A 12,552-nucleotide genomic window follows, 5' to 3' on the forward strand; every position below is an offset into this window, starting at 1 on the left:
GGAATGTGTTTTACCTTTGTTAGTAGGACCATTCACCAAGTCTTTTGTTTCATTGTAAATAAATGTTCTGATACCAATTTTGTTGATCTTTTTCTATTTAGTCTCAGACAGAAGTCCCCGAGTGGTATCAGCATCACCAGGCGTCCCTCTGGGTGTCAAGCCTCAGCTCCAGTTCCAGCTCCAGCCTCAGCTCCAGCCTCAGCCTCAGCTCCAGCCTCAGTTCCAGCCTCAGCTCCAGTTCCAGCCTCAGCTCCAGCTTCAACTCCAGCTTCAACTCCAGCCTCAGCTCCAGCCTCAGCCTCAGCTCCAGCCTCAGCTCCAGTTCCAGCCTCAGCTCCAGTTCCAGCCTCAGCTCCAGCCTCAGCTCCAGCTCCAGCCTCAGCTTCAGCCTCAGATCCAGCTCCAGCTTCCTCTTCCTCAGCAGCAGCCTCCCTCGCCAGCATTGAGCCACCGGAGGAAAGAAAGGATGCGCCGCTCCAACAGTGACCCGGTGTTGATAGACATTGCTGCTAAAGGTTGGCTTTTTTTCTCATTTGGAATTACGCATCTTTGGAAGTTGGAATATAAATGTTGAAGGATTAATTTATTCATGAAGGACATCAGTTAGACATTTAATTCAACATCTTTACTGGAGGATTTACAGAAGTCCACCAACAGTATATAGTCTAAAAGCTATCCAACCACTTTAACACCAAACGTGCATACAAAAGGTGTGTTACTGCCAGTGTTGGGGTAGTTACTCAAAAAAGGTAATCCCTTACTTTACTAAATTACTCACTGCTCAAAGTTATTAGTTACACTACTAGTTACATTACTTTTTGATTACTCTGTAACATCGCCAAACCCTTAATCTAATAAGGACAGCACTGATCACAGAGCTCTGTTTCTGCTCTTTGTCTGAACATCATGTTTTCTGTAGCTCAGTTATCAGAACTCTGGTCCAGGTAGCTTCAAGTGTTCCTGGCTGATGGGGGCCGCCCCCCGCGCGTTACCTGTATCAATATGTTTCGGAAAGATGGAGATTCCACTGTGGAAACCATGGAAGAATAATTAAACTGGCAACATGTCCTCCACGATGTTTGCTGAGCCTGTTTATCTGACATATCTGCTCCGTTTCCTCAGCCATTACATAATTACTGCTGAACCAACAGTAACGCGTTATATTACTGCGTTCCAGACTAATTACTCTGTGTTACCCCCAACACTGGTTACGGTATTTGGTCAAACTGAAATGGCCAAATATTGAATTGCAAGTGCCTACATATTGTTCACCACAATATTCACTGGGTGTTAAATATCCAGAGTGAACATTATGGGTCCAATAATGTCTGTTATCACAAGAGTGGCAGTCTTGTTGATTTGAGTCCAGGAATTCCCTTATTATATCCTATAAGTTGCTTAAGTTGGGTACCAGTACATGTATATTTGGAGAAGCTGACCTCTCCCCCTCTTATGTCTGCAGTGCTGAGCAGCAGCGACGCCCCCCCTGCTGCGTTTCCTAACACCACAGACTCCTCCACACAGACCACCCAGCCCACGCTGGCTGTCAGCACCCAGGGCCAGGTCACGCTGCGGCGAGGCCACACCGACAGCAGGCCGCCCCGGAAACCACGGCCCTCCTCCATGGTGGACTACCACAGCTACAGACACACACAGCAGCTGGTCAGGAGGATCCTGGAGCAGCCGGCCGCCCAGGGACTGACCCCTGAGGTGCAAGAGCTGGTGGACAGCATCCGGACCGTCCTGCAGTCCGACCAGGAGCACATGGAGGAGGCGGTGCGCTGCGCCAGCTACATAGAACAGGTAGGAGGGGAAGTCGCTTTATCCACCACGCTCCCAAACTGTGGAACACCCTACCTGGAAATATCAGAGAGGCCAACTCAGTGGACAACGACAGCTAAAGAGACATCTTTTTAGATTTGCTTTTTATTAGCGACACCCCACTTTATTGGTCTTTGAATCTTCATTATTTATTTATTTGTATATTGCTTTATTTATTTTTATAGATTTTATAGGTTTTTACTTGTATTTTTATTTTACAATTTTATTAGCGACATTCCCTTTTAAGTTGGTCTTTTTACCAGAAATAAACAGTTATTACCAGATAACAGAAAGCCTGGTCCTGACTATAACCTGGATGTCCTGAATAAAATCCTCTTTTTAATGTTCAGTGTGTGTTCAAACTGTTTTAAAAAGGACTTGATTTAAATGTTGGATAATTTAGGAGGATGTAGTTTGAGCTGTTGTAGATCTCTGTATATTCTCTGTTTGCCTTCAGGTGTTCACAGACTCAGAGATGGGTCCCGGGCAGCCCAAACCTTCCCAGCAGGCAGCAGGCAGCCACTCCCAGACGTTCCCTCGCCCCCCCAGGAGAAGGGCCGGTCTGCTGCACCTGCAGAGCTGCGGCGACCTGAGCTCCTTCACCTGTGAGGCGATAGAGTCTGCAGAACATCGAGGAAGCAGAAGAGTTGGGTCCAGGGCAGGGTCCAGGGCAGGGTCCAGGGCAGGGTCCCGCCTGGAGCACCCTGAGCGCCCCCACAGTCTGATCGGAGTCTGCAGAGAGACGGTTCTCTAAAGGGGAAAACCAAATGTATTCAAATATGTGGAAACACAGCTAGATGCTGCTTAATCTGTTGCTAAACTTTGAGAGAAAACTGTTGTAGTATAACCACTGAGGAGGATCTGCAAGTGTGTGTGTGTGTGTGTGTGTGTGTGTGTGTGTGTGTGTGTGTGTGTGTGTGTGCGTGCGTGTGCGTGCGAGCATTTTAATCTTTTTTTAAATTGCTTTGCTCTACTGTACTTTAGCATTCAAAGTTGTGTATGCTTTAAGGTTTTAACATTGTTATAATTTAGCATTTGTTCCTCTCAACTCATACAGCTATGTTGTTCACCATACAGTATAGTATGTTGTCTTCTAATGGTCAGGTGCAATGGGCTAAATATTTCAGATATTCTACTAATATTTACTAATATTTCAGAATTTAAACAAAAACATGTACATTTTGATTTTTTTTACATATATTAGAAAATAGAACAAAGTGGTGACAACAGCTCAAAGATCTTGCTAATAATAATAATAATTATAAAACTATTTTAATACTTAATTATATACAGTACTATAATTATAAAAGGCTATAGACCAGGGATCCTCTGGCTATAGACCAGGGACCCTCTGTCCCAGTTAACTTAACTGTGGCAGTTCCAGTGCAATTCATTGACTACGTTCCAAAACGTTTAAAACATTGAAGTGTGGGAACGCATGTGAAGCTTACGATGACAAAGATAAGCGTGTTTAAAATGACTGTTTCTTTCCATGTTATTTATTGGCAAGCTAAATTAGAACATTGCAGATTGGAAATACAAATGTTGGTTGATTAATTTAGCTCTCATACTGTTTCTCACATTCTACATGTCACTGGAGTGCACTGCTGTGTTAATCTTTGAAGCAGATTCTTGATTGGGAGGGGTTTCCCATCTTCACTCGTGGTTCAAACTGTGGGGAGAGGAGTTCTGAGGACATTGCCCACCTTTTCTGAATGGTAAATGTGAAGTTTCTGGCACACCACAAGGGCAAGCTGTAAAGCTAGGTACTCAGTGCACAGCGGGATTATGATGGAGGTCAGGCCACGTTCAGTAGTCTCCCTCAGTTTGAGCTGACCGAGACACGGCACTTCAGCCAATAAAGGAAACCTGCTTTGTCAGTACCCTCAGTACAGTACACCTTCTATAAGCACACAGAGGGCCAGGGTGTTGTGTTATTCCTGTATGTGCCTTTCACTGACTGGACATTTCAGCTGTTGTCATGCCTTTTATGAACATGTGCACATAGAGATCATTGTATATTAAACGTTATTAACACTGTCCTGATTCTATAAAGTCCCTAAGAGATCATGTTGCAATTGTTTTTTCTTTCTGAATCACTTTGTGTTGCCTCGTATTCAGTTAATCGTGCAATCATTTTTCGTTAGCTTGCAACACAATCCCTTTGATACAGGTTTCAGCAGGGTACTACAACAGGAGCTAAATGACTCTGTGCCGAGGAGGACCCTGCTGCTTCTAGCTATGTCTCCGGCTATTGCAGGGACTATGGTTGAAGCCACGACCACAGAAACAGAAGGAGCCTGAATCATGGAACATTTCAGAAGAAGGCCTTGAGCACATCTTTGTACGAGTGAGGAGGAAGTTCTTCATGCATTGTGCCCGGCCTATCTCCGCTGCTGCTGCTCATTTCTTCCCCACTGAAAAGTATTCTTGTACATTACATCTCTGCACCCATATTTCTCAGATGCCATTTTTAAAACAGCCTGGAGTTCTTCCCCATCTATGTGAGTCATGTGAAATGATGGTGCTGGATGCTGGAAGTATAACTCTGATTCCTCTGTCAATTTAGAACGCTCTGATAGATAATTATTACAATAAACTACATTTACAATCAACAAATGATTACACATCCGCAGACATTGTGCCACTTTTCTCTTTCAGCTTACATGCACACATAATGGCGAAACAGTTCATGTGAATACTTCTCTTTTGCAGTTGCCCATGGTCTCTTCATCTTTCTTGCTTGCTTCTCAAGTTATGGTTATAAACAAAAGTATTGATCCACATTTTGATCTGATAATGGTGCTTGAGGACTCATATACAGCTACAGTTTTATTGCATTTCAGCCTTAACCAAAGCAGTCGATTGACTGCTTACAGAGCAAATTTACAGAGATTGTATGCTTTGTTGAGGGGTTGGAGGTCAGTTTTGGATGAACTATGGTAAATAAGCAGCATAATCGAAACGTTTCCTAAAGCTTAAACAGATATTAATTTCTAAAGAACTATTTTGTGACTTTGAAACAATATATTTTTTTCCATCAATGTACAGCTATAGAGGTTCCCATGATCAGACTATATTCACAAGACCTGTTGAGGGAAGCATCACACCAAAATGCTCAAGTAAGAATTACATTTTTTACAACTCAGAATCGAATAAAATACTCATACATATGTTCATGCAGTGCTAAATGATATTCCAATCCGAGCCAAAGTGCTTCTGCAAGTCATTTATTGTTGTAAATACTGTTACAAACATTCTGGCTCTGGTACAGGAATGTAGCTCCATTAGCTAGAACATCACAAAAAAAAGCTAGCAAATAAATAAAACATTGCTGCTGCTTTAAAGAAATTGTATTTTCCTTATATGTATATATTTTTTTAATCTTCCGACACATTGAGAGTTAATGTTTCAGTTACATTCAAAATGAGTGCACTTAAAAATACTTGTTAGCCAACCCTGCTGCCTGTGCTAGCTTCAAGTGCTTGTTTCCTCTGTTAGCTACATCGTGTCACACTCGCCTAACAGTCCATGGAGGGAAAATATCACTCACACCTTACATTATCTTGTGCTCTAGCTTTATGTCTTTTAACATAATCAGTTTGTACATTCCGTTCACATTGCTCTCTAATGAAGCTTGCCTTTAGGCCAAACAAACAAAACCATTAGAAGTATATACCTTTACATAGTTTTCTATATATTTACTTTATATCTGTATTTTATATAGGCCTATCCAGCTGGTTTTTGTTTGGAGTACATTGGTTTAAATCACACTACACACACACACTAGAAGTAAGAACAGTACAGCGTATTCTCTGTAAGTCCAGAAATGGCTGCCCTTGCCCCTATTCCTCTTCAGGGTCCGTTTTATCTTCATAAAGAGTCCAGTAGTAGTAGTAAGGCCAAGATGAGCTTCATCAATGAGGTCATACATATGGAATAAGCAGTGGGTTTTAAAGTTCGAATATACAGTGGGGTACATGTGGTTGAGCCTTAAACTCAAGAGGGATGTAAACATTGTCGTCCAACAGTGGAAATAAAGCTGTTCAAAGCAAGACAGTTGGGCTGGTGTAGTCAGGTACATTCCCAGAGATGCAGAGGAGTAGGTTTTGAGTTAATAGCGCTTTAGGATGTGGAGGAAAAAAGTCTACACTAACAAGATCGAAAAGATTGAAAGTCCGAACTGGCCTTTAAAAAGTTCTTGTTTCCGAGTTGTTTATCACTCGGAACATTAGTTTTAACCTCAATGACTAACCCGCAATCCTTAGTAAACCTTAGAGTCCATCATTAGTCCACACCCACCCACCCCTCTCCCTCCTCGTAAAAACTCAATTTGAACTGGAGAGAGACAACAACAGTGCTACATTTTAAAGGACAGTCTTATTGCAGTCACGGGGATGTGTTCTGTTTAAAGGAACACTTGAAAAAGAGAGAATTCAATTTAAATGAATTCAGAAATTTGATTTGTATCTTATAAATAAATACAAATTACATCTTACACGTTATTTCCTTTTTGAATTGAGTTAGTTTTAAATGGAGCACAATGGCTCTGCAACATTGTAAGAGGCTGCAATAACATGAACCATTTATTTTCCCCTTTAAAATAATTTGTAAAGCTTAGTCTTTTGACACTAAATATGTTGTGATTATAATACATGTGCAGAACCTGAGCAACATGAACATTAATAGCCAATAACAATCATCGTGTTAAATAAATGGCATAGAAGGCATTGTGAAAAAATAAACGTTTTTTGAATCTGCTACTGTATGTGAGTTGCAGACTGAGATTCACTTATATTTAAGGTTCATTATCCTGTTGGTTTATTACCTCCTGGAACCGTCTTCTGTCAGTAAAGCCGTTTTAAAGGTGATATATCTGTTTCAGTTGTAACACAAATCCTTCTAATCACTGAAGAGTAAAATATTTTACCCAGAAGACCAGCAGCAAAGACCTCCTCACTTTAGTCCCTTAAGGCCCAGATACACCGGCCCGAAATCGGCAGTAAATGGGAGTCGGGCCGAACATGAGCGTGGACACGCCCTATTCGGAGTGGTGTGCGCCGCACCGTCGGGTCTTTTCTGCCGACCTGACGCCTTTTCTTGTTGAATCGGCTTCGGGAACACCACCGGAAGTCGGACAAAGGGATAACACTGATTGGCTGTTCAGCTAGCGAATCAGTGCATGAGAAGCGTTAACGGAAGTGAGGGAGGTAAACAAATGATTTAAAATGGAAGATGGAACACACACGGACAGCTATTTCACCTCATCGGTTTATAGAGCTCCTGTTCGTTCATGTTTTCAATGGACGAGAGTGAAAATGGAAAGAAAAACGCTATTTGTTGTTTGTTTATATCACGGAGTCTGTTCTTCTTCTCTGTTTTCCGGTTGTTCCGGTTGTTGCCTCTTTTGAATGATGAATGCACACTACCGCCACCTGCTGGTAAGGAGAGTTATTGCCACTCACGCATGCGCAGTTCATACGTGCTTGGCTCGGATTTGCGATGTGTTCCAGTGCGCGAAGTCGGCAAATACGCAGGAGAGTCCGACGACGCAACAGTCGGTGTCTGCGTCGGGGACTTCTCAGCTGACTGGCCGGTGTATCTGGGCCTTTACCTTGTCTCATGTGATATCAGCACCTTTACTATACAAAATTACTTAAAATTGGAAAGCAGATCATCCACAGCATTTTGAAGACAACATGCTGGTATGTCTATACCTAACCTGTTATCTATATGCCACGTTCCACAGCTGAACCTTTGTTTTTAAATTCTAGTTTTAGGAGGCGGACACTGATTTCCAGTGATTTAAAATCGAATGGGATAAAACACCAGTTGATTCATTTAAGAGGCACCACTTACATTTGAAAAAAATGCTAATGTACATTCTCATTTTGTGTATTAATACAACCAGGGTTCGAGTTATAAACTGATCTCTATGGGGGTCTTTAAAACTAGCACGCACACACGCACGCACGCACACACGCAGCAGCAGCAGCCCTCTACTTGCTACAAACTTAAATATGAATAGGTTCAACTACGCACACACACATCATCTCGGCTCGCGCAGCACGCTCAAAGGCATAGATTGCGCAATCATTTATTGCGCACCTTGGCGGTGCAGCGCAGGCATACTGTCATTCAAGAGATGCGTAGTTCTTTTGGAAAACATGTTTTTCTTTTAGCCTATTTACCTCGTTAACGTCAATAATACTCATTACATTGACACATGCATTATTTGTGATTAAAATAATGGTTGTTGCTAATGTATTAGTGACCCCCATATATGTATGATTTCACTGCGTCCGTGGGAGCTCAGACCCCTCCTTATGGGAGCTCAGCTCCCATTGGCTCCCACATAACTCGAACCCTGAATACAACATAAAAGTATCAAATTATCAGAGAACATTTAAATAAGAAAAAGGTAATGAAAATAATCATATTTCAAGTTAACAAAATAAAACATTGCACTTTGGATAAGAGTATGAGTCGTGAAAAGTCTGCAGTGCAGGAACAGAAAGTCTGTATTCAGGAACGTGAGAGAAACTGCCGCATGCCATAATACTACGCATCTCTTTGCCGTTAATACTTCAGGGATCTGTACTCTGCTGGGTTATAGGTATTCATAACTCAAAATATGCTAATAATCCTGATAATATGTCTCCCCCCTCCTTCCCACTCTTTCTTCCCCTTAAACATGTCTTAATTTTGTCCTTCACCACATTTAAAAGCAAATAGAAAATGTCACGTTACACAGTTAAACTCATAATAGAAATAACACAAATTGGGTGATTAAATAGTGCTACATATAGAAAGCTGTATATGGGATGTCTTTGCTGATAAATGTCTCCCTGACATTATTCATAATTATATTAATGGAAAGCGTATTAACAAAAACAATTCACTGTTTCTTATTTCCAATTGAATAAAGGCAGCATTTTGCTTGTCATTGTGCATTCTCTATTGTACTGTTGGAGGCCATTCTCTCCCTCAAATGAATCAGGCCTTTCCTGAAGGAGGATTGTATTTTTAGTTATCAGTCTTATATTTCATCATCATATTTTGTTAAGAAGCCTTAATATGTTCTTATCTGCTCCTCTTTTAATGTTCTGTCAATGCAGACTAAACCCTGATAAATGTGTTGCAAAATGCATATATTTGCAGTATTACAAACTGGGTATTTGCAGGATCTCGTGGGAAGTGAAATCTACAAAACCCAGCTGCAAACACAGAGAGAGATCTTTGGGATTGAAACTTTCAGCTGCTGCCACTTACACGAAACACCTCCTGAACCCACAGTTAACATTTAAAACCTTGGCTAAAAACTGGTGGCTTAAAGGGAATAAAACCATAAAATGTAGACTTTTAATGTGAAAACTGCAGCCAAGTTTCATAAGCAGTAGTTAACAAAAGAAAAAAAAAGCAAGTAGAAGCCAGATGAATGATTCACTGAATAAGACTGTTTTTAGCAAGAGAAAGCGAAAGTCAGTGACATGATGCCATGACTGTTGTTGAGCTGCCGAATTATAATTAGGGGCCAGCCTTTGTTTGTTGGTGCCATACTCGCCTATAGCTAGATCATTTAAAGTGGCTTGTATGCACTACGAGCAGTGTCCTGTGTACAGAGATCAGTAAACCCTGTACAATGTTAAGGAAACAGACTATACACATGTACAGTACATCATGCAGTTGAGTGCTTTGTGCATCCACATACAATGGCATGATGTAGTCCCGAGCACACTCCATTACCTATTACTACATTATCAAACCAGCAATGAATAAATCCAATTTCTATAGAGGCCAAATTATAAAGGCTTAATTTCACCAACCTGACGGAGCTACAGCTTGTGCTCTGTACAGAGGATACAAAAATGTAATAAATGATCAGCCAAAACTGACCGTGACAATGGAGTAAGAAACGTATCTGTTGGAAATGTGCAGCGTCAGCTCTTCCAAAGCAGCGGACATATGGAATGTGCCAAGGGGAAGTGTGTGCTCACACTCATCTGTCAGCATGGTTCACACTGAGTTACAGTAGCAGGCTCCAGCTTGGTCCCATGAAATGTAGCTAAAACATGAAAACTGAATAAAAAAACACATCAATAATTAGGTGGAGGAACTACGTGTATAAATACATGAAATAGCAGCATGGCAGAAAGGACAGTCAGGGTTAGATGTGCAGATTGCTCATTAAATATAAGGTTTATAGTGTGTGAGAAGTTCTAATTGTTCTGATTAAACAATGCGTTGCCAAAACTGAACAAAGTTGCCTAAACTGAACATTAGAGATGCACTGATGAACTGCTCCCAAGTTTGAAAGTGTGAAATGTGTTGAGGATTGCGGGGCACTACTAGGCGCAGAAATAGCAAGGGGGGGGGGGGGGGGGGGGGGGGGGTTAGAGGTGTGTGAGGTCAGAGCTCAGTCTTCTTAGATGTAAACAGGCTGCTCCTGGGCGGTCAGCAGGCGGTACATGGCTGCAGGCATTGTCTTCATGTGGATCTGAGACAGTCAAAAACAGAGCAAAGCATTTCATTGATGGACTTATTGAAGGTAAATGCCTTTGAATGTCAAGTGCCAAAGGGTAGCAGTCATTGCCATCCCAGACATCCCCAAGTTTAAGAAAAAACACAGTCACAGTGAAACTAATTGTGTCATACTAAGCACAATTTAAGAGGCCTTATTCTGCTTTTTGGCGGATCTCCCTCTCCTGAAGTGTGTTATATAGGTTTTTGTGCAATGGTCTGCAAAGGCTAAAATCCCTGTGTTCCCTCCAACTCCTCCATTGGATTCACTATGAAACACTTCTATTGGCTAGCGCTCCAACACGTTGTACGTGATAGGCTAAAGGGCGGGACATGCAGTTGACTAATCACAACAGAGCTGACCAGCTAACCAATCAAAGCAGACTGGGCTCTGGTTTCAGACAGAGGGTGAAAAGAGGTGCTGCAGCACAGGCAGTATGAGAAAAATAAAGAGCTTTTTGAACATTAAAGCGTGGAGACATGTCCCACTAGAGACACTACATACTGATATGAACCTGAAAGTGAGAAGAATATGGCCCCTTTAAATAAAACGTATGAACTCTACACTGGGAGGTCAGGCTGGTGATTTAAAGCTCGCAAATAAGTGTTGTGCTGCTTACACTTGGTGCACTGGCATTCACCTTTGGGTGTCATGTAGCTGCTGCTGCTGTTTATAACCGAGCACACAGCGAGATGCAGCCCGTCCGGAGACATCTGATGCTTCTGCTCAGCAACCCAGCTCTGTCACTCCCTGCTAATAACTCTCATAATCATATGGCCATGCCGAAGTCATGTGATATTTTTAACCCTTAGTTCTTTCAAGTGTTAGGAGGCAGAAGCGCTTTGGTTACCAGTGGTGTAAATGTACTCAAGTCATGAAATTAATGACTATTTTGACACTTTTACTCTACTTGATTATTTCTATTTTCTCATATTTTATACTTCCAGGCCACTACAATTAAGAAAAAAATACCATAATTTTCACACAACTCCATATTTTTTAATTACTTTAGTTCCTTTGCAGATTTGGATTAATGATATGAAACATAATCAACACATACATAAGACTTTAGTTACACCTGAAATAAGTTCACAAGCTACCCTGCAGTATACAGTCATTTACTTAGCTCCCACTCACCAGCTGCAACAAACACAATAATTCATCAGTAAATATAATCCAAAAACATGATATATCTTTCTGACCTCTGCATAGAGAGTATTTTTACATTGGTAAGTCATGTTTAATGCTAATGGTTTTGTACTATTGCTTGAGTAACATTTTGAATGCAGGTTACTTACTTGTAACAGAGTATTTCGGTATTCCTATACTGTAGTATTGCTACTTTGACATATAAGTACAACAACTGAGTACATCCTCCACCTCTGAGTGTAACTATGTTCTTGAATAAGTCTGGTAGAGGATCTATAGCTCAGTGTTGGTGATGTCAGAATGCAGAGGGACGTCTCACCTCTCCCACAGCGTTGGACAGGATGTGGACGATCTTCTCATGGGGCGTGGCCACCACGCTCTGGCTGTTGATCTCGATGATGCGGTGTCCCACTCTGACCCCGCCCCTCTCAGCGATGCCCCCACGCATAAGGCTGCAGATCTGGTTATCGACAGATGAGTTAATTTTGATCGCAAATAAAAAAGTGATTTAACAGAATACAGACACATTATCACCCACAATGCCGTTCTGGACGCTGAACCCCAGCTGGTAACGCAGGTCTGGTCGTCTGATGAGCACAGTGGTCACTGGGGGACATCTGACGATGTTCAGCTTGATCCCAGACTGGTTCTTCAGACCCTACATAAAGAAATGCACATGGTATCAGCGAAACATCACAGGGTTCACATCACTGCAAACACAGATCAGATCCCAGCAGCAGAAAAGAAAGACAGAAGCTGCAGTTCACAGGACGGAACCAAATATATTTCCACAGACCCTCATGTTAAAGTGCCAAACCTCACAGCAGAATAAAAAGATTTCACTGCTTGGGACAAAAAAGTCTGAACGTGTTTTTTCTCTTTCTCAAAATGTGAATTTCTCCTTAATTACTAAATATCTGGACAAAGTCGTTGCCAGGCAACAACTTGAGGTCTTTGATAACACTTGAAAAGTTTGAATCTATCTTTTATCAGCATTAGTATTCAATTATTATTTATTTAACAATCACTCTCAGCACTTGACGCAGTAAACAATTGCATTG

At 41.6% G+C, this 12,552-nt stretch overlaps 2 protein-coding genes across 3 annotated transcripts in view; one reads left to right on the plus strand and one right to left on the minus strand.

The window, feature by feature from the left end:
- fam189a2 (family with sequence similarity 189 member A2) overlaps positions 1 to 3,891 on the plus strand; it is a 70,174-nt gene extending 66,283 nt beyond the window's left edge. The window contains exons 7-9 of the mRNA XM_079689895.1: positions 82 to 515; positions 1,463 to 1,803; positions 2,279 to 3,891. Coding sequence (XP_079546021.1) covers positions 82 to 515; positions 1,463 to 1,803; positions 2,279 to 2,575 — 1,072 coding nt within the window. The 3' untranslated portion in view covers positions 2,576 to 3,891. The remainder of the gene's footprint in view (positions 1 to 81; positions 516 to 1,462; positions 1,804 to 2,278) is intronic.
- A 1,144-nt stretch (positions 3,892 to 5,035) lies between these two features.
- apba1a (amyloid beta (A4) precursor protein-binding, family A, member 1a) overlaps positions 5,036 to 12,552 on the minus strand; it is a 154,155-nt gene continuing 146,638 nt past the window's right edge. For both annotated transcript variants that reach the window (XM_079688565.1, XM_079688564.1), the window contains 3 exons: positions 12,030 to 12,149; positions 11,811 to 11,951; positions 5,036 to 10,318 (listed from right to left, as the gene is read on the minus strand). In XM_079688565.1, coding sequence (XP_079544691.1) covers positions 10,247 to 10,318; positions 11,811 to 11,951; positions 12,030 to 12,149 — 333 coding nt within the window. In that variant the 3' untranslated portion in view covers positions 5,036 to 10,246. The remainder of the gene's footprint in view (positions 10,319 to 11,810; positions 11,952 to 12,029; positions 12,150 to 12,552) is intronic.

This window comes from Notothenia rossii, assembly GCF_949606895.1.
Source record: "Notothenia rossii genome assembly, chromosome: 6".
Classification (NCBI taxonomy): Eukaryota; Metazoa; Chordata; class Actinopteri; order Perciformes; family Nototheniidae; genus Notothenia; species Notothenia rossii.